The sequence below is a fragment of the Acanthopagrus latus genome, chromosome 20 (genome assembly GCF_904848185.1).
Source record: "Acanthopagrus latus isolate v.2019 chromosome 20, fAcaLat1.1, whole genome shotgun sequence".
Taxonomy (NCBI): domain Eukaryota; kingdom Metazoa; phylum Chordata; class Actinopteri; order Spariformes; family Sparidae; genus Acanthopagrus; species Acanthopagrus latus.
In genome coordinates, this window is record NC_051058.1 from 2,304,327 (window position 1) to 2,329,028 (window position 24,702).

Sequence of the window (24,702 nt, forward strand, 5' to 3'; positions counted from 1 at the left end):
ACAATACCTAGTATGCTTGGGCAGGGCTTAAATCTGAAGTAGGTTGTACACACTAGATGCATAATTTCATGAGCACAAACTGAAAGATATCTGACACATTTTACTTGGATGACACTTCTAATAAATGTTCTGATATATGGTATATTAGCTGTACTGGATATATGACAAAATGCATTCCAAACTTCCCATAACAGAAAAAGTCACCTAATCATCTAAAATTCCTTTGCCTTTAGTAGATGTGACATGTTCAGTTACATCACTTGTCGATGTTCAAGTGTCAGAAATGTTACTACATAGCATACTGCTGAGTAAATTATAATTTTTTCACAAGTCATGTAATAAGATAATAAATGAGGGTGACTTTGAAGACAGCAGAGGTTTTCTACCCTCATACCTGGGAAGTGTTTGTTAAGTACAACTACAGCCTTTGTGTGCTTTTGTGTGTGTGTGTCTGTCTTGTATGTGCATGAGCATGTGTACAGACACGTGCATTTTTCTGTGTCTTTTGCGAGTTGAAGCCGTGATTGATCCTGTTATCCTGTCATACCTGCCAACACCTGCTCACTCATCACTTGGTGAAAATCCTCAAGGTGCAAATAAGTTAGCACGAGGACACAAGGACGTGAGGAGGCTTCAGAAAAGGCAGGGAAAGAACTCGAGCCATGCACTTTTATGGAAATAAATGCAGATGGAAATGTGGTCGCCTGATCATTTCACAAATGCCCAGATATTTGGGTATGCTATTAGCTCGTTCCAAATGCCTGCCCATGATGACTGGTCCATGAGAAAGTAACAGTTACCAGAGCAGGCTCTCACAATCAGGTCCTTTCACTCCTGTTATGGATGGCTGTTGACTAAGTGATCTGGTGTTTGGTCGAACTTGCTTATCAAGTCAGAACTGTACGTCACTATGTTGCCTTTTCAGCTGTACTATAATAAGGCAACTGAAAATACACAAAGGGAAGGTTTCTTCTGACTTGAGGGAGGATAAGTTTCATCTTGTGGCACAACCTGCGGTAAGATCATCTTTGTATGACCTAATTGTCTCTTTGCTTCAGCCACTGTTATTCAGCTAATCTCTTAATCAATGCTAGAGCCTCCTCTGTCTTTTACTAAAGCCCTCTGCTTTTTGCACCTCATTTGACCTCAGTCACTCATTTCACTCTTCACTCTTCAGTCTGTTTACAGTTTGATGATCGTAATTTAAGTATAAGTTCAACTATCAGAATATTTATGTTGCAGGGATATATTATTACGTTATTGCACAAGCAACTAAGAGAAATGGGTTTAAAGATTGAATAGATTTTTTTGACCTTTCAGGATTGTCACACACACAAAAAAAAAAAAACTGCAAGCAGATACACTGACAGTGTTGTCAAAAGTAGTTGGAGGTCATACTTGAGTACAAGTATAGATTTAATGTTAAAATATTGTGTTGAAAGTGAAAAAGCACTTAAGTAAAAGGCTTTAAGTATCTAAGATAAGGTGCATGACTGAAAAGATATTGTTTAATATAATATACATATATATGTACATATATATGTATGTATTTATATATATATATATATATATATATATATATATATATATATATATATATATATATAACTGTTCATATCTTTGTTGTCCTCCAGGAGCAGGAGAGTGCCCAGGCGTCTGAGCAGCACTGTGTCCAGCTGGAGAAGGTCCGGCGTGAGCTGGAGCAGCAGCTTTCAAGCCTGTCAGACCGTCTGCAGGAGGAGGAAGCCTGCTCATCCCAGCTGTCCATCCACAGGGACAGGCTGGAGGTCGAGTGCAGCAGCCTCAGAAGAGACCTGGATGAACTGGAGAGTGCCCTGACTGTGGCTGAGCAGGCAAAACAGGTAGCATCACGTGATATTCACTAAAGGTTAACCTCCTGGTAATGATGCTTCCCTTCAGTGTTCTGTCACAAAGACCAAATGTTGAAAGATCTGTGAGTAAAACTATAAGTGAAGTGCTTGAAAAAGGATGGAGACATATTTACTGTTTCAAGTGATATTCATGAGTATAATTTAACTAAGAACTTACAATTGTTCAGAAATTTGACTTATGGATCCGTCACATGTTAACTCTCAACTCATTAATACATTGCTTTGTGGCTAAACTGTGTCGCTTTACCTACCCCTGTAGCATCAGTGTTGCACATCAAAGGCTCAGCAAGTTATCAATAATATATATGCAACATCTGGTTAGACTTTCAAAATAAGAAATTATATTAAATGACTTTTGTCGTGAAAATGTTGCAGTTTTGGTTAACTAAACTACACTACTCGGTTAGGTTCAGGCACAGAAAGTAATCTGGTTTAGGCGAGAAAACTTCTTCCCTAGGCTTAAGCCCAAGAAACAACGTGGTTAGGTCAGTCACATGCCACTGGATCACATTTAGACACCAAAACTACTTGGTTAGGTTTCGGCACTAAAACTACTCTGTTAGGTCAAAGCACAAAATCTACTTGGTTATGTTTAGACACAACCTCTCCTTGTTAGGTTAAGACACTAAAACTACTTGGCTAGATTTAGGTACACAAACTATTTTGCTAGGTTTAGGCACAAAAACTGCTTGGTCAGGTCTAGGCACCAAAGGTACTCGGTTGGGGTTCAGGCACCAGGCGAATTGGTCGGGTTTAGGCACAAAACAGTTTCCCTCAGCTTTAGGAAAACATCACCTTCTGTGTCAAAATTATCACATTCAGCCACACAACTTAAGTAAGGCAAGTTACATAAGTAAGTCACGTCATAAACGTACATTAACAAAGCTTAAAAACTATTTAAACTTGACACATGGTCATTTTAAATACTCAAGCACATCACTTCAACATGTGCTGTGAGAGGGTTACCTATGGCAGACTTGGAAACATCAGAAAATATTAACTATCTAACTCCTGTGTCATCACTTTCAGATCACAGTCAAATGTCAAATGCTTCCTGCTCGATGAAGCAGTTTTTCTGTGCTGTCTCTGCTGTAGACACTAATAAGCAGAGGCTGCGCTGACATCTCCATCACAGCCCCTCATCAAGCCCTTTATCTGTTTCACTGAGGTGTATTAAAGGATTATGATGCTATCTTTGTCGAGGAATGCCAAAAGAATGTGCTGTACTCACAACAACACTGTATGTGAGGATGGAGACAGAGTTGTCGGTGGTGCGTGGGTGGTGTTGTTTTAGCCTCTGCAAATGTATACAGGTTAATCTGATCTGGTGTACAATGTTAAGACCTGATACTCCCGGTTCATGATTGTTTTCTTGGCTAATTGCTCTCCTTCGAGGAAGAGATCATGTAAGAGGGAATTGCAAGAGGGCTCTGTCACACACAACAAGACCAGACTTGTTTGATAGCAGAGTTGACACGGGGCTTTGCAAAAATTACATGAACATGTCCAATATTTGTGGAATGCTGTCATAACAGTCATTTTGACGGTTTGATCCCAAGCAGCTAAAGCTTGGAGCAGAATACACTCATCTGTTCACCCTGGAGTTTATTGTAAGACAGATATTTGCTGCCCTTTTTGAAGAATAGGCGTAGGAACTGGCACCACCACATATCTTTGCCTCAGTCAGCTGGTTCACATTTACAGTCCAGCACTTTAACAGATTTTAAACTCACGTCTCATTAGGTCCTCATGTCTTCAATAGGAGACAGAATTCCGCGCACAAATAAAGCTTTTGATGTCTATAAGAGAGAAGCAAAATAATGACATCTGTTTCTGTCATGAAAGGAGATAATTGTTTTACGGTGCGGCTGCAAAGTCAGAGTCTGCAGGATTGAAACTTCTGTAATCACAAGCCATCGTGGCTGTTTGCCCGAGAGGAAAGCATCAATAACCATAGAAGTGTTTTAACAGGGGCGCATTAGGACAGATGCTCAGAGATGTCACTTAGCATATTTTTTTAGATATTCGATTGGTGACTTCAGAATATGTTATCACTAATATAATATGAAGTCACAGAAAAATACAGACTTTAAAGCAGATTTTCTTTGTCTCTCTCTTCCTAGTCATCAGACGGTCAGGTACGGAAGCTGTCAGAGCAGCTTTTTCAGAAGGACGAGGTGGTGCAGAGGCTGCAGAAGGAGAAGGAGCATCTGGTGGAGCTCAGCCAGGTGAGAGATGTTAATGTTCAGGGTAGGATATTACCGTACAGTGTGCAGTCAGCCTGGGTTGAAGGACAAGTTGCTGTGATGCTTTTAAAGGGTTACTCCACCAATTTCACACAGTAAAGTGAGTTGACAGGTCATACATGTGTATGCGCAATACACACACACACACACACAAAAGAAACCTGCAGTCAGCCTGTAAAAACAACCCCTTATATTTTACAGTGGTCAGAAACTCAACATTAATTCCATTTCCTAATTTGCGATGATGTGTTCCAGTCTAATTCCATCCAGTTTAATGCAGCCTGTTGTGACCCAGCAAATCACCTGCACACATAGGCCTTAAAACAAAAACTCTGTTTATTGCCCATTAAAAAAACTACTTTTGTCCCTTTGGTAATTTTGTTAGTCAGCTTATTTGACTGTTCATTAGTTATGTCTGTTGCTAAGCATAAAATGTTCAAATTACATTAGAACGTTTTAGCCCAGGCTGTTTAAGCAAAGTGACAACCTACTTCTAAGATTAAAAACGTGCCTTGTTTTTTTGTTTTTTTGTTTTTTTTTCCTGCCATTCTGTTTACTTTTTTGTAACAACTAAAAGACTAAGCACAGGAAAAAAAGAGATTGTCTTAAAGCTAGATTCGTAACCTTACAAGTCAGACTAGTGGAATGTAAATGGTGGGGCCCTTGGCACTTTTCAAATCTGGCCCCTTTAAAAAACTGCAGATTTATTCTATTGTAAGTTGTCTTTGAAAGTTCTGGAAACAGCCAGTAAGTAGACCTTGAGTTTGTTTTTTTCCTTTTTTCCTTTTGTTTCTATCTACTACTACTACCATCTATCTACTGTACTGTATACATAATGTACTGCTGTAATGTATACCACAAAGTCAGCTATTATTCAGATTTATGTCATGCTCAGTGTAAATTACACCAATACTTAGACAGCATGTCATGCTGTTAAGGTGTATTTGTGATTGTTTATTAGTGTAATCAATAGCCTCGTCCCATTTATCAGAGTATATAGAGATACCTCACTTGCCGCTTGACTGAGAATGAAGTATAAGTTTGGGAAAGTAGAACCACATGGCCTGAGGACCTGCCAAAAGTGGCACTCGTGATAAATGTGCTCGCCATCGCGCAGCACTCTCCACTTTGAAAAGCAGAGCAGATGTTTTGAGATCTATAGAAATCTTAACCCTTTATAACCTCGTCAAATTGTATGGCAGCTACAGTATGAGAGGCCCAGCACACAAACCTCTGCCAGATGCTTCGACGAACAGTAGCATTTGTCGAACATTTGCGAGGTTAGGGATTTTAGCCTAGAATACAAACAGAAGCTCATAAAAAAACACAAAATTATTGATTGAGCTGTTTCAGTGAGTTTAGGTGCAGAGTCGCTGAGTTTGACGTCCCAACCCTTTTGTTCCCAGTGGATGGATAAAACGGAGAGAAAGTCTCTGATATGTCAGATCAAACTGGAGTTGACTTTTTCTTTGCAACCAAACAACCACCGCCTTTCCACGACCAATGTGGCAGACAGATGGATATGAGGCAGTGCTGTAGAGGATGTGTGATTGAGGGACACATGTGCAGCCCAGGCTGAGGAATCTTGTTTCCCCTCTCTAGCAGGCCATTGAGGACCTGCAGTGTGAAGAGGAGAAGGTGAACCTGCTGACCAAAGAGAAAACCAAGTTACAGCTGCAAGCTGAAGATGTAAGTTCATATTCTTTAGTTTTCCTCATACTATACGATGTGTCTTTTTCTATTTCTAACTGAAATGTAGGGTCGCAGTCTGTTATGTCAGGGTGATATTTGATATGTCTACATTTGATATTTTACAGTAACACTTCCATACACCACATATTAAAGGCACAGTGTGTCAGAACTGGCCACTGGACGAAGGTCACCCCAAACCAGAGTACTGCTGCTCACAGTCCACCATATTCCTAGCCCCCATGATGCCTTGCAAGATTATGGGCTAGACTTAAGATGCATCCAGTCACTGAACCAAAACAGCTGTCTTGCATGGTACCAAGATGCTAATACTCCTTCTTAGAGTGATTGTTAGGATGGATCATTCATTCATGAAAATCTAGATTAGCGACTTTATGGAGTAAACACTGCTGACATTATAACGGTTGCTTAGCCCACCTAGCTCACACTTCTAAAGCCTTGGAAGTGCCACCATTGTGTCAATGATTTTCAATTGTGCTAGTTCCACAGGGCACCAGTCATTATCACCCTAATCGTATCCCCACTAAACTAAACTTCCTAGTGACATCACTGAAGAACTTGTGGATACTCTTTACCGTTTTGCTAGTTAGCTCATTGAGCCATAAAGCTAGCGGCCCTATTAACTGACTTGGGTCATATAGTGACGCTGCTACAGAAAATTATCACCAGAATCTGCAGTTCAGCTTTATGTCGTGCTCTAGAGGCTTTAGCTCATTGTTTTGGTTTTACAGCCTGTAACTGTACTGTGTTGGTCCAGTCAAATGGCTCTCAGCACCCTTGTTTCCAGCCATAGTAGGCTGCTCTGGTGAACAACAATTTTGGTCCAAATAAATGCTAATGTTGCTATGTGTCTTGGATGTGTAAATCGAAAACATTTAGCTAACTTTACTGTAATTAATGATACTAGTTACGATTATGAAACGATTGTTGTGTAGTCAGCTAGCTTTGCTAAAATGTGTCCGTCTCTGACTAGGTAAGACACAGTGTAACAGTACTTGTACTGGTTATGTACTTGTAAAAAAAAAAAAAAAAACTTTTAATTTGATGAAGCTGTGGTACAGCAGAGATGAAGGTGAAGCTAATGTGTTAGCAAAAAGTATTGGCACGCTCAGCGGAAATGGAATAGCATTAGCAATCACGTGGAATCGCACTTCTAGCCGTAGTAGAAATCTAAGTTCGTATTCACGCGATTCGTTTAGCTTTGTTTTGCCCTCCACTAGTGGACACTTCTAAATGTCCACTATGTTCACTGGCTGTTGGATAACTTAATGTCTGCTATGTGGTGCTGGTCAGGGGGGAATACTTGATTAAACTGATGTTTTTTTTGTTTTTGTTTTTTGCTGAAAATAGTCGTCTGCTTTTTACTGTAGCATTTTCAAAACCACACAGTTGATCTAAAATGAAGTAAACAGAAGTTGTAATGAAATGCTTCGACATATTGAGTGTATTGTTTATATTTCACAATTAATTGATTGCAATTGATTAAATATACATTTTAATTAAAGCTCAGGATGAGACCAGTATATTGCTCTAAGCTTTGATTCCAACAGAAGCACACATGCTGCTCACATTAAATGCGGTAGTAATACTAAGGTCATGAACTGACTGACACAGTAATATGAGCAGTGGAAACTTGCGGCTATTTAACTTAATTGTAACTCTGTTAGCCAATAGGCCTTGGCAAATCTGCTGAAACACTGAATACATGTAATTTTACGTCTCAAAAATGTCAAATGTAATAAATGGTGGATATAAAAGTTATTGATTACTGGCACAAAATATGTAGCCATTGGAAATTGGAAATCAGTCACGGCCTTCAAAATCACAGTCGAAACCCTCCTTTTAACTTTAACTTTTTAATGCTGTATCATATTGTGATCATTGTATTTTACATCTTGACCTACCTCTCACGTTGTCTGTGTTCAGTTGGAGTACCGACTGGAGCAGGAGCGCCGTCAGTGTGGTGAGCTGGAGAAGAGCAGGAGGAAACTGGAGGGTGACAGCAGATCCACACAGGAGAGCCTGGGAAAAATGGAGAAGAATAGGAGTGGGCTGGAAGACCTCCTCAAAAGGTCAAAGACAGACACACACGCACACACACTCTGGAGTCATCGATTTTGCAGTATAAGTGTCATTCTCAGCTTGCAAAATAAAATGGAGCATCACTTTACACCTAGCAAAACTGTGTTGAGCCTACACAGCAAAAATTTCACTTGCAGCTGAAATTAATTTCTTGTGTTAAACCCATTTTTAGCTGGCAGAAGATTGGTAATGTGTTTCTCATACGACAGGACTTTTACATGTATTGGAGAATTTTTACACTGAAGTATTTCACCTACCCAGTGGATTGAAACTTTGGGTACAAGCCTGCCATTGGATGCATGTTGCAGGCAGCGTGCTCCTCTCTACAATGTCTGTGTCTGTACTTTTTTGTTGTAATGAGTAACGTAACCCGTTAGTTCTCGGCTCAAGTAATCTAGTTATTTGGTTAGTTTTTGGGGGGGTTTTTTTTGGTTAGTAATCTGTTATTGAACCTGAAAAAATTGCTGCCATCCACTGCGCCCATAGAGGGGCTTTTTAGTCTTGGAAGTCTTGTCCTTACCCCCAGAAAGCCTCTGCCCAGTTTGCTGCCAGATTGTTAGCAGAGTAAAGATGTAGATGTGGTCTGTCATTCCTATTATTAGGCTGCAGAGTTACTGATTGTGGGCCGTAAAGCAGGCTACAAAATGATGGCAGAGTCAATACATCCAAAGGTTCATGTGAAGTTGGCTACATGCAATACAATATACCCCTTATGCGGCAAATGTAAACGTTAATGTAATGAGTTCATTTTAAAAGTAACATTACACAACACTGTTCAAGGGCTAACTTCATCAGATCATGGGGTGTGTGTGACCAGCTGCAGAGCCTGCTGGTAAATCAAATGCATACTGACAATGGTATAGAAGCTATACTCGCCTCTTGAGGAGACGCCATTGTTGTTTTCACACACAGAGTCTCTTGCTGGTTGTCACACCTTAACCACGCCCACGTATCTGCCGCTAGTTCCTCATGGGGACAACTACTGTGTGTTATGCTACAAGCCCATAGCTTGAGGCCTGGAAAAAAAAAATGGATTTGCAATAACACATGATCACTAATCCATCTGCCTTGCAAGGTAACTGTACTATGGTAACCAGCAACAACAACTTACTGGCTACCTGCCTGCACATTGCTACCCAAACAGTAACCAGGTCGGTAATGGTATGAACAAGCGGTGGTGTTTTAGCCATTTTAATACCAGAGTGCTAAAGAAGTACCCCCTGACATTATTTTGCAGGGGTAGCGTAGCAGCATGCTGGGCTTTAAAGAAATAAAAACATGCCAGAGTGTTTTTTCTTTTCCCTGATATCAAAATGAGAATTGCTTTTACGTCACACACACAGTTTACGTCACACTTTTGGATGCTCTAATTTAGCGTCCATAAGTGTGATGTAAACATAAAGCGTCCTACACTGTGAGTGGACTTTAGATTGAATTTAAGGACATATTGTGTCTAGAGGGAAAACTTAATTATATATTCAGGATTGTTTTAATGAGTGTTTGGAAGAAAAAAAAAACATATCAGTCAAACTGCAGTGTTTTATATACACCTTAAAACATGTCTGCAAGGGATATGTAAATGATAACAGCCTGGTTTTGTAAACATCAGCATGCTATATACACTTTACCGAGCCGCATTACAGGATTTTTTTTCTTTCTTCTTTTGAAGTTCAGGTCATAATTCTGAGGAATTCTCTATAATTTATAATCAGTCATGAAGTCAAGAGTTAACCGTACCTGTACCCATAACGTTCCTCCATAAACATTTTTATTAGCCCACAAAAAAATTTAACTCAATGCTAGAACTCATGCGTGAGACAACATGTCTTGATGTTCTATTGAAATGAGAGGTGCTGTGATCGTATCTGATAAGAAGCTCCTGTCCTGGAGCAGAAGAGCTTGGACTATGAGGCTCTGATGTGTTACATACCTGCTCAACAGTCCAGTCATCGCCGCTTTAAATCTACACCCCTCCAGGGATTCACTATCATCCCAACATGTAGCTATCTGCCCTCCGTAATATGAGAACAAATGAAATCATTCACTGTACTCTACCTCACAGCAACAACTAATTGAAGACAGGAATCAACTGTCAAAGAACACACACACACACACACACATACACACTTAACACACACCGGTCACTGAGCAATAACATCTGATTTATGAAGTTTAAACTTGTTCTGTTGCGTGATCCTCTTTCACTGTGAACATTAATAAAGTGGGTGACTCACCTTGTTGCTAAGGTGTTGTGTTGTCCAAACAGAGAAAATATCAAATCTGTCACTCAGCTGTAAACGCAATGAACCTTCATTGGCAGGAGGTTTTGATTAAATAGCATGTTGCAAAAAGCATAAAGCTGTACACTGAAGGAACAATGCATACAATCAATACATAAATATTTGGGAGACTCGGTACATGGAACAAAATCAGAATCAGTAAAAGAAGTGGAACATTCTGTGTATTACGGTATATAGAATTAAAATAGAAAAAACTAACTGTATAGATGAAATCATTTTGCATGTCTTGCTTTATCACAAAAACATAATTGATATTTTCTGAATATATGTTGTATCCATCAGGGCAGTTTGTATCCTATTAAAGTTAAAGTTAATTGAAAATCAAAAATACATGCGCATCAATCTAGTTAGTTTTGTGTGAGTTGAGGAGTTTTAGAGATTTCAGCTACAGTGATGTCAGCCTTTAATCTAATACAAGTGAATTAGATTTCACTCAGAGTGCCCAAAAAAACATTTCAAAATCTCATCAGCAATGTCTCTTTCCACAAATCATGATCCTGTTACTCAAGATAATCTGCAGACGTTTTTGTGAGCACCATTTTCTCTCCACCGAACTACAACCACCAGCTGTATCACCACATGGAGTGCACAGCTATTCACGGACGAGAGGCTCGTGCTTGTGCCGTGGGTGCAGGATGTAAACATAAATGTCTCCTTCCTCATCTGAGCTGTAACTTTAGCTAGCTTAGTTAGCTTAGTCAACTACCCTTTTGTCCATGCATAGATAACACGTAGTGGACACAGCTCAGCAGAATCACATTTCACAACAAGGAGATCGGTCTGGTTTCAAAGAAACTGATTCCTTCCCACTTAACAGCCACAATACTATCATTAATGACACCGTCCCGACTGGAGAGTATGACCACTCCCAAGGAAGGATGAGCTTTACAAGAGAGACCTGGTGAGATAACCAGGACCAAAAGGACAAATAACAGTCCCACGGGGGAGTTGGAGTCTGTTCTCCAGTTTGGGAATAATCAGACCTCATCTTTGATTGGTATAAACTGTAGGTTTAATGTCTGTGAACATCAACACGGAGTCAAAGTAACACATCATTGGGAAGCCCATTTTCTATAACAGCCCTGACACACACACACACACACACATGGACTCTGAAAGCCCCCTTTTTCAACTGCAAAACCTGGTGTATAACAACAGGGATCATAAATCTGCCTTCACCACCGCAAAGGGGAAGATACGGTAGAACCCACTGGCTGGTAACCACATATCACCTCAAGGATAACACCAGCCTAGTGCTGTGGGTTACGACTCAATTCCTACCCAGCTTTCGCAGCTCAAAGAAGACACAACCCATTTTCCTCAAACTACTCATGACCACATTGGGCAGACCTATTTCAAGGCAGCGTCTGGCCTATTGGTTAGTAGATCTAATGGCTTATATACATATGGGAGTGGACCCCCACCCCTTTCTAGGTTTGTGGCTCATTCTACAAGAGGAATAGCTGTGTCGTAGGTGCTTTTTCAGGGCGTTGGACATCCTCTTCTTCTTTCACCAGGTGTTATTGCCTGAATCTGGCTTCATCAGCTGTCCTCTCCTCTGTTCTTGTGGTCGCAGGGGATGATTGAGTTTTATGTTGCTTGCCTTGTCTGGGCCCTTTTTTTTGTTTATACATTCCAGATCGCTTGGAGCTGGAGTCTCGTCCGCCTTCTCAGTCAGTAGAAAGTGAGGAATGTGTTGGTGCGTGTCACATATGTAGTGTGCAGCGGCTGATACCGCATGCTCCTGATCCAAGGGTTATGGTCACCTGGTTAAAGGTTGACTTTCATTCATAAAACCACGTTTACATACGTAAACATTTGTTCGTTTCCTTTGGAGAGGAGAATGGAGAGCAATTTAATCAAGGAGTCACACTTCTGGATTTTGACTGATAACATGAGAAATGATTGATTCAATTTTTTTTTTTTTCCTCTTCGGAGGTGATGCCTCTAAAACGAGTGCAAAGCCACAGAGATTTCCTTCTGTACAAGTGATACAGATGGTAGGTGAGAACATTGTTCCCACATGAAACTACTACGTGGTCTGTGGATTATCTCGACTAACCAGGTCATGATTTGAAAAACTCTCATTGCTGTTTAGTTTTTCAAATGTATTCCTTTGAATGGGTGCCATCTCTTTCCATTATGTTGGAAAGAGGGCAGACATCTTTACTGCTGATATCTCGAAATCACAACTCAGCAACTCAAACCCAAACAATCGACATGTGTGAAGCACTGCAAGTAAGAAGATCAATATGTATTTTTGATTTTGGGGTGATCTGTCCCTTTATTTGTCATGCATTTATATACATTTGGGGAAATTTTCCAAAGTTTTTCCAAAATCATTTTTATTGGACATTAGGCATTCAACGCCACTTCACGAGCCAATCACTAAAGTTGGCTGAATTAAGGTGGTACAGTGCAACTGTCAATTGAGACTGAAAGCTGAAAGTCTTCTACTTAGTAATCAGACATGGTAAAATATAAATGACCTGGAATTTATTGTGAGTATGTCATAGCCCAACATGGCTCTGTATCACACTGTGGGTATATAAGTGGAGAACAGTATGTCCTGATTATGTACGGTACATAAATCTGGCGCTGAACTATGAATCAAACAATAAAGGTATCTACCATCCATCTTTCTGTTGCCAAGTATAAATCAATCGTCAGACTGTATGCAGTCTCATCTGAGCCAGTGTTAAATAAGTTGGTCTTTTATTTAGATGAAATGTTGGGCTATTAAAGTGACTGATAACATTCCAGTTTTAAACTGACTGCATTGGTTGTTTCCAGCTGTACGATTAAAGCAGCGTTTCTGTTTCCCTGTGAAGGAAGGACCTGGAGATCAGCAGCACCAGCTCCAAGCTAGAAGCAGAGGAGGCCCTCAACCTTGGACTGCAGAGGAAGAACCATGAGATGCAGGTTAGTGTACAGTCGATACAGCGCTGCTAACATGGTGTGCGTCATGTTAGTGTATAACTCGCACTACAGAGACGAAAATGTCACCCGTTCCTCAGGCTCCAAACTTAAGAATGTCTGTTTTCAAAAAGGGGTCTGTAATCCAGCTGGGCATTATAAAGTTTTGAACTATTGTTACTCAAACAGGAGGAAATTGGGCAGTAGTCTGGGACTTTTCTCAGCAGTGGATTAAATCACATTTGGTGCACTACTGAGCTCTGGATTTGGAGCTCTATGGCGCATTGGAAAAAGATTCATCAGGCATTGGATCAACACGTAGTTTTTGTTAGTAGGACCTGTTGTGAGCTGAAGCTGTTCTTAGTTCTTCCCTTCAGGTTGATAATCATCTCCCAGGCATCAGTAGTGGTATGTGCCTTCCATCTGCAGCCTTTAATTTAAGAGATGTGGTGAACTTTTTTCAAAGACTTGTGCAATTACGCACGTCACATCCAGTAAAAGGTACCTTGATGAAATCTTGATTAACCTGCAGCTGGCTTTCACGATGAGTCCATGCGAACCATCAGGAGCACTTAGTTCTGTTTTGAGGATATATCGGACGCCGCGACTCTGTGGAAGGTTTCCAAGGAAGACATGCGGGCAGCTCAGCGGTAGCTTATAGAACACTGTTGGGATGCATTCCTGCCTTTCAACAGAGCTGCTGGGCTCCGCTCCGTGATTGGAGCAGTCGCTTCACAGCACCACGCCTGTCAGGAGATGGTTAAAACACACCGCCTACATCCAAACCGATAACCATCTCCCCCTTTCCCTCTGATGGTGTGACTCGGGGAAGCTGCAGTCAGCAGCTTTTCTCTTCTACACTTTTTTAGATCTCGACGTCTTCTTCAGATGTGTGATTATCTTTTGCATTTTGCCAACATGGAAGTTTCTACCCCAAAGGAAGTGTCAGCGTTGATGTCTACATTATAAGTGTGTTTCAGCATTAATTTGAGAAAAAATGGTTTAGATAATAGGTCACTACAGCAAGTGATGATCAGGAACATCCTACATTTCCAACTTGTGAGTGTCCTTAATAAACCCTTCCCTGTATCATCGGGTGTTTTTTGAACTCTAGAAGCTCCTCCTGAGACACAGAAGAGAGAGAGGAGTGTCCCCCCTGTTAAATATTATTACTCTTACACACTCGTGCAATACAGTAAGCCCAGCTTCTCCACCTACTGGTCAAATGTAGTAAAGCTTGTTATGGCTAGCTGGTGATTTGTTAATTTAATTGGGGCACCCCCATAACATGAGAGTGAGTTAGAGAGTATATGGATAAACTGTACTTGGAAGAGATGCAGTGAGTCAGGCAGACTTGACTCACTGTTCAACTAAACAGCCCTTTGTCCCTGCAATCTCTGCTACCAATGAAATGTGGAGGAGGGACGGTGTCCTCCCTCAGATCATCTGCTGCTTACAGCAGAGAGAGACGGATCGCAGGCGGATGTATTGCAGAGGGCCCGTGCAGTGTTGAGTGTGAAGTTGCAGCACATTTAATAGAATAGAAGCGCAGTCATTGCTGTTTGATATGAACGCTGAGTGTATTGTAACAATATGTTTCACGCCTCCCGGAGTGAAGGCTATTAGAATGTACTAATATGTGACACACATACGTGCGTATAATTATCCTAGGCAACATCAACACGTGCAGTGCAGAGCAGGACATAGCTATTAACTTTACCTTCGATTCTGACATAGGAGCATGGGACTAGAGCTACATTTGTTTGCAGTGGATGTGCCAGCTCTGAACAGATTTTCTTTCACCTCACAAAGTAATGCTGGTTACTCTAGGTTACTGGAGGTGGTAAGCTAGTTAGCCAGGCGGGCTGAAACAAGACTCTTACATCTCATATAATGGGTATACTGATACTCACTTGAGCCCCAGTCACAAATCCCTCAGCATGGAGGAACCCAACGCTTGACAGAGACATCAGAGACTGTGACTGGTTTATTGACTGAAACCACTGTGGCCTCGTAGTGCAGCAGAAGAGTGGCACCTAAGTGAACCTCAAGTATCAACAGAACTGAGGGGAAAAGTCATTGCATTAGCAACCACGCAGATAATAAACGAGTCATTTTCGGTGTGTTCAGTGGAAAACGACCACCAAAGATGGTCTCATTTATACCACCACCTTACACGTTTTGTAGCACATGATCGTTGCACAATTAAAAGTGGACGGCAGTGTTTGCTCGGATTAAATCGGTTTTGGTGCACTGTTTAGCCTTGAGCCCGACAAGGAGAGCGAGGTTTACACTGAGGCTCTTCCTGCGAATCTCACTGTGTCATCCAGAGGGGATCAAGCGAGTCTGAGAGTCTTTTATCTGTGTCACTGGTGCATGTTGCAGATAATGTGTTTTGTCTGTGTCTTGTCGACGAGCAAAGGGGCTGTGAGGAGAGAGAGAGAGAGAGCGGTAGAGAGAGAGAGAGAGAGACATTTGGAGACAGTGGTTTCAAAGCTCGGGCAGCTCTCGTCCACTCCTCGATGCCTCTGGGAGCCTGATGTTTCATCCAGAGGTTTGTAAGTGGAAAAATAAAGAGCGCCTTTGTCTCTGATCGGACGAGCGAAAGGCGATCCGTGTGTCTTTGAGGGCGGGCATGTTTTCACATTTACTGTAGCTTTGGCATTCTCCCTATCTCACAATGAGGCCTTTATATGCGAGTCTCTGTGCGCCTGCATGTGTGCATGCACTCTTCTGCTCCTCCTACTGATAAAGGCGCAGGTGGACAACAGCCCGGCTGACTACGCGGCCCAGCTCCTCTGTCGCCCACTCACGTCTGGGTTGTGACGTAAAGGTCACATGAATATGTCCACAAACTTGGAATCAAAGAAAGAGCTTTGAAGCCATCCTCCTCCCTCTCTAGCGTTCTGGCGCTTTAAAGCAGTCGACTTGAGGGGGTCACAGGCGTGCAGTCCTGATTTCATGCCCCATGCTGTTAGTGGTTTTATTACATGGTCATAAAGCAGTTATACTGAGGGTCATCACAGTTTGAGGGGCTGGAGCTTACTCATGCCCTGTAGCCTGTTTGCACCAGATGTTTCACAGGAGGTGTCACATCAGATTGGGCCCGAGTGGTGACCGTAGTTAGGATTTAGGTGATGCTTTGCACGCAGCCTTTTCGGACTGAGGCACATTAAATTGTACATGGTTGAACGTATTAAAAAAGTAGCCGCTAACACATCTCCCACCGGGCCAGCAAGACCTAGAGAGCAGTTTCTGTGTGCTCACGTGTTCACAGGGGAGTGGGAGGAGGTTCCAAGCATGAGATGAGAAGATTGATATTTATCACAGGTCTGTTCGTAGGGACAGGCTAAGTTTAGCTTAGCCTTGCTTAACCTGAAGACCGGAAGCAGAAGTCACCCTGCATGCCTGGCCCAAAGTCAAGAACACGGGTTGTAGCTACTTTAAGCTCACTAACAACATTTCAACACACAAAAAGGAACAATTTTTGGTGTAGTGGGTGCTACGTGCTGGAATTCTTGCTGGATAAACTGCTTATGATACTGCTCCTGTCAAATAAGTACATTTCCAAAAACTATAAACTCTCTCTGACTTAATTCAATTTGAATGTGTAAGCACAGTACTGGACCGTTACCGTCAGCAGCTCCTGTGTTTATTTGCCAGGTGAGAGGAAGCTTTTGGGGCAAATACATCAGTCCAGTCTCCAGGGTCTAATGCTGGCTGTTAGCATTTCTGCAAACCACAGATAAATCTAAGGATGACATTTGTACCAAATGTGGCATATCATGGTCATATTACATGCCTATAGGGTGTTTTTCAAATCAGGAAGTGGAGGAGAAGGTGGTGGGGTCATTACAGCCAACAAGGCTGCCAAACTGCCAAGGACACCTGCAGATATTTCCAGTTGATTTGGGGGCAAACATATCAGGTAATTTCAGTCAACCGAACCCTAACCCTAACCCAACCTAACCAAGTGGGTTTTTGTGCCTTAACCTAACCAGAGCACTATCGCGGTGTTGTGAAAATTCAACCGAAACGAATGTTAAGTTGCAACAAAAAGAGACATTCAGTCTGGACTTATCTGCGGTTTTGCAGAAATGTCCTGAGCAGACATTTATTCTGGTGAGTGGGTCTGGAGCTGGAGTTGTTCTTTAGTGTCGGTCTCAACAAAACAAACATGTAAAGGTACACTCCCCGTTTCCTTTCTGGCACTGAGTTATGTTCCTAAATTGCCAAATTTCCTCTCTGTGTCTAATGTACTATGGTGAGCTGGGATCAAACTGCAGGGAATTCAAGGACAGTTTTGGGATCTGTAACAAACCAGGGAGTGTACGGTAATGATGCATTTCCTACGGTTGGTCTGGAACTGTGTTTGAAAACTCAATTTGTAACTCAAACACAATCATATATTACTGTAACTCTGTTTACATTAAATTATACACTCTAACAGAAAGAAACGTGAAATCCCCCAACAGAGTCTCCTTCAAAAGGACCCAGATCGCGCTGTGAGATCATGTGTGTCTCGTTCAAACGCCTTAATCTCTCTTGTGCGATGCGCACCTGCGCCGAGCAGGCGTCACGCTATCTCTAATTCCACTCATTCGACTTGCGTCATCTCCTGCAGCGAAAGGCTTCGACCAGTTCAACAGCGCCTGTCATCACCCGACCAATCAAACAACCGGCACTTCGGCTTGTTGGAGGCCGCACACTGCCATCTGAAGGCATTTAAGAGAACAAAGCAGATTCCAGGCCGGTCGCAGGGTCCTGAGTTATGCGAGCATGTGTGGACAGTATGGTGGACTGACTGATCAGCTGGGGGTCTGAAACGCTCCGTGTCTGGTGCGGAGGCACAACTTTCAATTGTTTGGATTTGTTCCCCCCACCCCACCCCTCCGACTGACATGGGAGGATCTCACAGGATATAACTGCCCACGCCGCTGAGTATCCCCTCAGACACAAGCACAGGGAGCCCTGAGGCCACATCTGATTGTAATTTATGGACAATTATTATGGTTTCAGAGTGCAGCAGGAAAACAGAGAGCCAAAACTTTAAGAACATACAATTATGGAGATCAAACCTCCGCGACCATTCTCAGCAATGATGGGCTAATTTTGTTATTTGCCCACAAACTCCAAGAGGGCTCCGAAGAAGAGACGCTTGTGTGGGCTCATTTCGAGTAGAATAAACGTGATTTAAAGAAGTGCACAATATAATGTATAAACTCTCTCTGACATGCACAAGTAGCCAAAATTGCAGTTATCCTCGCAGTCTGGCTCAGACATCTTAACACTGTTAGTGCACTGTGTTTTCAACAATTGTATTAGAGCCACAATATTTATTTTGAGGCTGTGGAAAGTAGGAATCTAACAAGAAACAGATATGCGAGTGGGGAACTGCGAGAGACAGAAAAAGGCAGCGCAAGCAAGGGGGTGTGGACAGTCAAATGCCGGAGGGGATCAACAGTGAAGCAGTGTGTGTGTGTGTGTGTGTGTGTGTGTGTGTGTGTAGGGGACAGTCAGTCAGTCAGTCAGTCAGTTGGGCTGCTGCTGCCTCACCATGGCTCTTCTCTCTGCAGATGTTCTACGCTGGCATGTGAGTTTTTGTGTCTTTTTTTTTCTGTGTCTCTGCTGATGCTTAACTTTTAAAAGTTCAAAAGTTGTACAAGTTGATGTTCCTTGTCTATTTTTTATTTTTTTTTTTTGCATTAGATCTGACCCCCCCCCCCCCCTTTTGGGACATTTTAATGAGCTGTCTCTGCACTAGTGACAAAATAATGATGGTACAGCTGGAAGGTCATTTCGGGCCCGTGTGCGTTAATCCTGCTCTTTAGTTTCTGATTTTGTCATGTTTGTGGAGCTTTGGGTGGCGTGTAGCCGCTGAGTGACTCTCACCACATCAGTGAGTGTACTGTAGGTGCTGTTGCTGTGAGTGGCCCCGGGCTACATGCCATGTCAGACACACTTCCTGACACCGAGACACAGATAGAGGCTGCAGATAACGCGGAACATGACACAACTTGGAAAGACGCAGCCATGTTGGCAAACTAGCCGTGCATTTTTATTAGCAGTGCAAAACGCAGCTCTGGCTCAAGATTAATGGAGCGAAATGATGTTCTGTGGGTGATTTAATTACGTTAGATCCGTCTGATTGTTATAAATGTTGGAGAAGAACACGATCAAATAATATGAGGAGCATGAAGTCATTGTTAGCAGAGAAGCAAAGTAGGAAATATTTATATGATTTACTCTAAGGTAGATGTACCACGATGTAAACATTCAACATCCAATAAAAGTAAAAGTGTTCTCGTGAGTGGATGTTTCACAATTATATATTATGTTATAGTTCATTAGTATTACTAATTTTCAGTTATTGTTGTAGTTAGTCTCAATGAAGCTCATTTTGACAACTTGATATCCTTTTTTGGAGCTCAGTTTCTGACATATTAATCCCATTTCATAAACTGATAAGATATTTAAAATATTCATTTGTAAAGTAACAAGAAACAGCACATGAGTAAGTATGTTTAGTTGCATTCCACCAACTATGTTTAGGTGTTGTAATTGCTGTCGTAACTGTCTGTCTATCACGTTTCTCATCAAAATTTGGGAAATTAGCAACCCTGGGAAAAAAAAAAAAAAGGAAATCTGTTTTGGTTTTTGGTTGACAAAATATTTAAAACATTTTATTATGAACTTCTATTTACCAGTTATAAGCAGTGCATAAAAAGTTCATTGATTTTTTTTTTTTTAGATATCAAATTGTATACCCTCGGTGATGTGTCAGCTCTTCTCTATAGCATCGTACATTCATCTCGCATGTTGCGATTTTTCAAGGTTTTGTGTTGAAGCTACAAATTCCAGTATCATGACAACACGAGTGTTTATGTAACTAAATTTAATCAGATACAATCTCACCGTGATTTAAAGTCAAGTCAGGATACAGTAGCAGCACCGCATTGATCGTAAGGATTACAGCGATAGACTGATGACAAAATACAAAGCTCATGATTGTATAATGAATCATTTAAGAACCGCCGCGCTGCATATTCAAGACCGTCTTTGGCAAATCCTCACTGACTCCCAGCCAGGACTGTAAAACCAAGAGAGAGTAAAAACACAACGCGAATTCCTCGAATGTCATGAAAATGGCACCGATGCTTTTTCGTCTCTCTGACCGGACATAGCAGACCCAGCCCTGGGTCAGAATACAGATAATGATGGTGACTACAGACATTCTTGCCCCTAAATTGCTACCTGAGGAAAAAAGCCAGAGGCGTGCCAAATCCTCAGAGAAAGCCGAGCGTATGAAACGGCCTCACCACACACAAGTGCTGCCCTGAAATAGCAAACAATCTGCGGAGGTGCCGCCCCATTTGTTCTCTGTCGGAGTGATATAGGCGCTGTGAAAGCAGAGGATAACAGCTCAACTTCAGATATCCTGCTCGTATTTTATGTTTTAGCGAAAGGCAGAGTGTTTTCTTTTAGCCCTTTCGATGAAATCCATTTCAACTTCGACTCTTCTGTCTTTAGGCCCGCATCGAGGAGCTGGAGGAGGAGCTGGAAGCGGAGCGGGCCATGAGAGCCAAGGTACGGTACCATAAGTCACGGCGAAACATCTCCCCTCTCCGTACATGAAACAAAGAGCAGCTGAGCCCTAAATCTGTCAGTCGGGCTGCGGGGCAGAGAGAGGATGATGCCAGGCAGCTCTGGGATGAGCTCAGCTCTCTGGAACAGTCGGGCCTGTGGTGCCGAGAGCCGTTTGTGAACCGAAGGAAACATTAAAAGAGAGGGAGAGAGAGAGGAAAGGAAAAGGTTGCCGATGTGTTGGCAGCCGGTGGGGTACGTGCGCTGGTGCTGCGCCTCCGGTCACCCCAAACTATCTGCACCTGTGATAATAAACTCAGGGGGAAGAAACCTTGTGTTTCTGATTAACATACAGGGCAACCCCAGAGGCATACAGGGACCCCGACATCCTCCTTCCTCTTTCTTATTTCTTATTTTCCCCAATCTTTCTCAACCCCTTACATACTCACTCTTCCTCTCTCTCTCTCTCTCTCTCTCTCTCTCTCTCACACACACACGCACACACACCTTCTGTTTCTTGTAATCTCCTCGCCTTCTCCTGGAAGAAACTTGGAGGAACAAGACATTTTTTCCACCTTCTTTTGCGCCACAGCAAACTTTCCAAGACATCTTAGTCGTGTAGAAAGGTTGCAGACCAGCATGCCTGCTTCATATAAAGATGCTCTACCAAGGTGGGCTCTTTAAGTGCCCGTCGTCTCAAGCAGGTCGCTCTTAAAGTGTGTGTGTATTCAAGCCGCAGAACCTGGCTGCCCCTCTTAACACCCGTCTGCACTCTGTGTTACAGTAGGCGAAGGCAGAAAATGCAAAGGGTACATATTTCACCCGGGTGTTGAATAGAGTGACAGCGGGCCCGAGGGCGTGTTTTGCGCAACTCTCCCCACTCTGGGTGGTATTCCTAATGGTGCTAGCTGGGTCTACCCCCACCCCCCCACCTCCACCCCTACCCCACCAGTCTCCATAGCCACAGAGCAGGGGAGAGAGGCAAGCAGAGACATGCAGGTCTTTATCTTTTCCACAGTCTTCAGGGGAGCTCAAATACAACATACCTCTGCAGCAGACAGACTCTCTATTGTTAAGGCTCTGCTCCTCAGGTCGCACAACGGGAGATATCACCGGGAGATAGAGGCTGACAGACAGCGCTGTTTTCCATCTGATCTTCTCCCAACTGGAATACCAGCTCGCCGTCACACACACACACACATGCACACATGAACATGAAAAGCACACATAGCGTTTACACAGTATGTAACTTTTAAGATGGACGTTGATATGACTTCGATATCTTTGACTTTCTATCTATCATCTTTGTCAAGGTAGAAATGCCTCGGAGACGACATTAAATGAGGTGGTACTAATTCTAATTAGGTGAAGAGCATTAGATAAAGTGGAGCACCTACTAGCCTCAAGAGTCGGTCATCATGTGTGGAAACATGACTGCTGGATGTGTAAATAGGCAACAATGTGCACCATGTCGAGTCCATGAGGTGATATATCATAGCTGTGATTCCAGCTTGTTCTGCTGCCACCAAGTGGCCAACAAAGAGACTCATTCTACTGTAATGCTACAGTAGTTGATAATGTCGGAGCTACACTTGCGCTCATACGTTGGGTCTCCAGATGAATGTCGGTCATATTCCGTCTCCTGGCTCGGGTTTGAGTTCCAACAAATCTTGGATAAAATATCTGGTTTAGTTGCTTTTGTGTTGGAGAAATGGCTGCTGAGGTCGGTGAGGCCGAATCAAAAGCTGTCGGCTGTCACACCAGAAACAGTTGAGGTGGACTGCCGAGCAGACGTGCCAGATGGTTTGTTACGTTAAATGGGGAGGAAAAAGAGCAGGCGTCTGTCAAACAAAAAAAAAAAAACCTGGCAGGTGATTGGAGAAACCATCTATCGCAGGCTAACTTCAACCAATCAGTCACCATTAGATGTGTCAGAAGACAGTTGGAAGGGTCTTCAGTGCTGTGATACTTCTGTCAGTGACATAAACTGAGCAGCATCAACACTAACTTTTCGACCCAGCGTTCATATGGAAATGTGCACAGGTTCAGGAACTCGTCGCTAGGATTAAATGTCGATTAAAGGCGCAATTTCAACAAAGTTCATAAAGAAAAACTGTGTGGCGCAGCTCTACTGCAGATAGTTGAGGGTTTTCTTCACATGGCTGAGACACCCTCCTCCACTCCATTACCGTGTAAATTACAAATGTGCGCGTTTGTTGGGAAACTATGCCCTGCTTGATCGGTATACTACCACGACGTGCCACTGACGGCCTTTCAGTGGAAGAGTACACTAATTTGTCCACTTAGTTGCACCCTCAGTCTCCTCCTTCTCCTAGTTAAGGGCCTTAACTCGGCATTCCCCACCATTTATCTCAGTCATGGTGACTTTTAACGTCACACAATCGCTCCTGAGATACGTGATTACAGGAAAGCCGTTATCAATAACACAGAAACGTAGCTGCAGCTACGCAGAACTGTGTGTTGCACAGCACCATTAGATTTAGATGTCAGATCCAGTATAAGTTTGTATTGAACTAGACAGGAGGTGTGTGCACTGGCAGCTTAATGCGCAATTGTAATGGAAATTGACACCTTCATATTAATTCTTGAGCATAAATGGCAACTAAATCTGGCATAAATTCGGTCGGGGCATGCGCAGACTGAACAGAGACACACTCCTACTCCTTCACGCTCTTGTGCTAACGAAGATGGATCTCCCCTCTCCAGCAGGAAGGCTGACCCTCTATGAGCATGTGGATGGGAGCGGGCGGTGTTGGGTGGTGTTAACCCGGGGGGGCGGCTGTTGACTCAGTCAGTGGTGCGGAGGAGAGCGATGAGTGAGCTGAGTGCTCGTGTTAACCCTCCACACAGAGCCAGGCCGTAGACACAGAGGGGTGGGGCTGGAGGCGTGGGGGTGGGGGTGAAAGAGGGGCCCACCCCACCCCCCCCCCGGTGAGTATCATCTGTTTTCCCCTCGTTCTTGCCTGAGGTGTGCTGACGGCTGTGGCTCATTGGTGCTATCAGGGAGGCCTGGGACTCCAGCTTTTTACGGACCGGTCTCAACATCTACGGCTGTCTTTAAAGCAGCTGTAAAAGATCTGCGTAAAAAAAAAACCAAAAAAAAAAACCAACAAGTGCTCATAACTACAGAGCTCTGGCTGTTTGTGCGTGTAATGGCCTAGCATTATAAACTCTCTCCGTGTGTGCTGCACCCCCGTTGGAGCGTGAGAAGGCTCTCTGACGACTCTGCTGAAGAGTTTGTCATCATCATTGGGACGCTCCTGGAGCTTTACACATTTGATTTGCTCTGAAATAGTTTAGTTTTTCCTTTGATTTGTCTAAAATCTAAAATATAAAGCAACTGCGACTCCACTGGTTTCAAAAAGAAGTTCCATTTTTTTGTACGTTTTTGAGATAATGACCCAACATCTTACTTGATTTAGTACCTCAGTCGAGCGCTAGATGATTGATTTCAATAACGTTTTGATTTCCTTCATTTTTCCTTTGTCGGCAAGTTAGTCCAGTTCAAGTTGAAGCTGCACTGATAATATTTTTATATTAACAATGAATCATATTACTGTGATAAGCACTCGGAACATTCCCACCTGACTCTGCATCCACCCTCGGTTGTACCGAGCAAGTCACTGCAGCTTTCAGGGCCATTATCAGCCTGCTGAGATAGAGTCCTCTTTCCAAAGTCTACCATTATATCAGCAGCCGGGCTTTTAGCAGCGAACAGAGCTTTGGACAGCTCACACGGGAAACATTAGTTCACAGATAATATTTGGACTGTGTGACAGCAGCTAACCTCTGTGTTGTTCCGATTGAATACCAGCTACTCCTCTGACCCCCGACCTCAGGAAAGATCACTTCCCCTTGCGGGCTGTCAGTCATGCTGATCCCCTGGTGGTTAAATATCCTGTCCTGGTGATGGGACCTCCTTAGGGTCAGAGGAGATGAAGTCCTCTGCGC

The 24,702-nt window shown here is 42.8% G+C and overlaps 1 protein-coding gene across 1 annotated transcript in view; it reads left to right on the forward strand.

Moving 5' to 3' along the window:
- LOC119009359 (myosin-16) overlaps positions 1 to 24,702 on the forward strand; it is a 56,012-nt gene that overhangs the window by 20,781 nt on the left and 10,529 nt on the right. The window contains exons 2-7 of the mRNA XM_037080510.1: positions 1,635 to 1,862; positions 4,016 to 4,120; positions 5,741 to 5,827; positions 7,775 to 7,920; positions 13,062 to 13,152; positions 20,677 to 20,733. Coding sequence (XP_036936405.1) covers positions 1,635 to 1,862; positions 4,016 to 4,120; positions 5,741 to 5,827; positions 7,775 to 7,920; positions 13,062 to 13,152; positions 20,677 to 20,733 — 714 coding nt within the window. The remainder of the gene's footprint in view (positions 1 to 1,634; positions 1,863 to 4,015; positions 4,121 to 5,740; positions 5,828 to 7,774; positions 7,921 to 13,061; positions 13,153 to 20,676; positions 20,734 to 24,702) is intronic.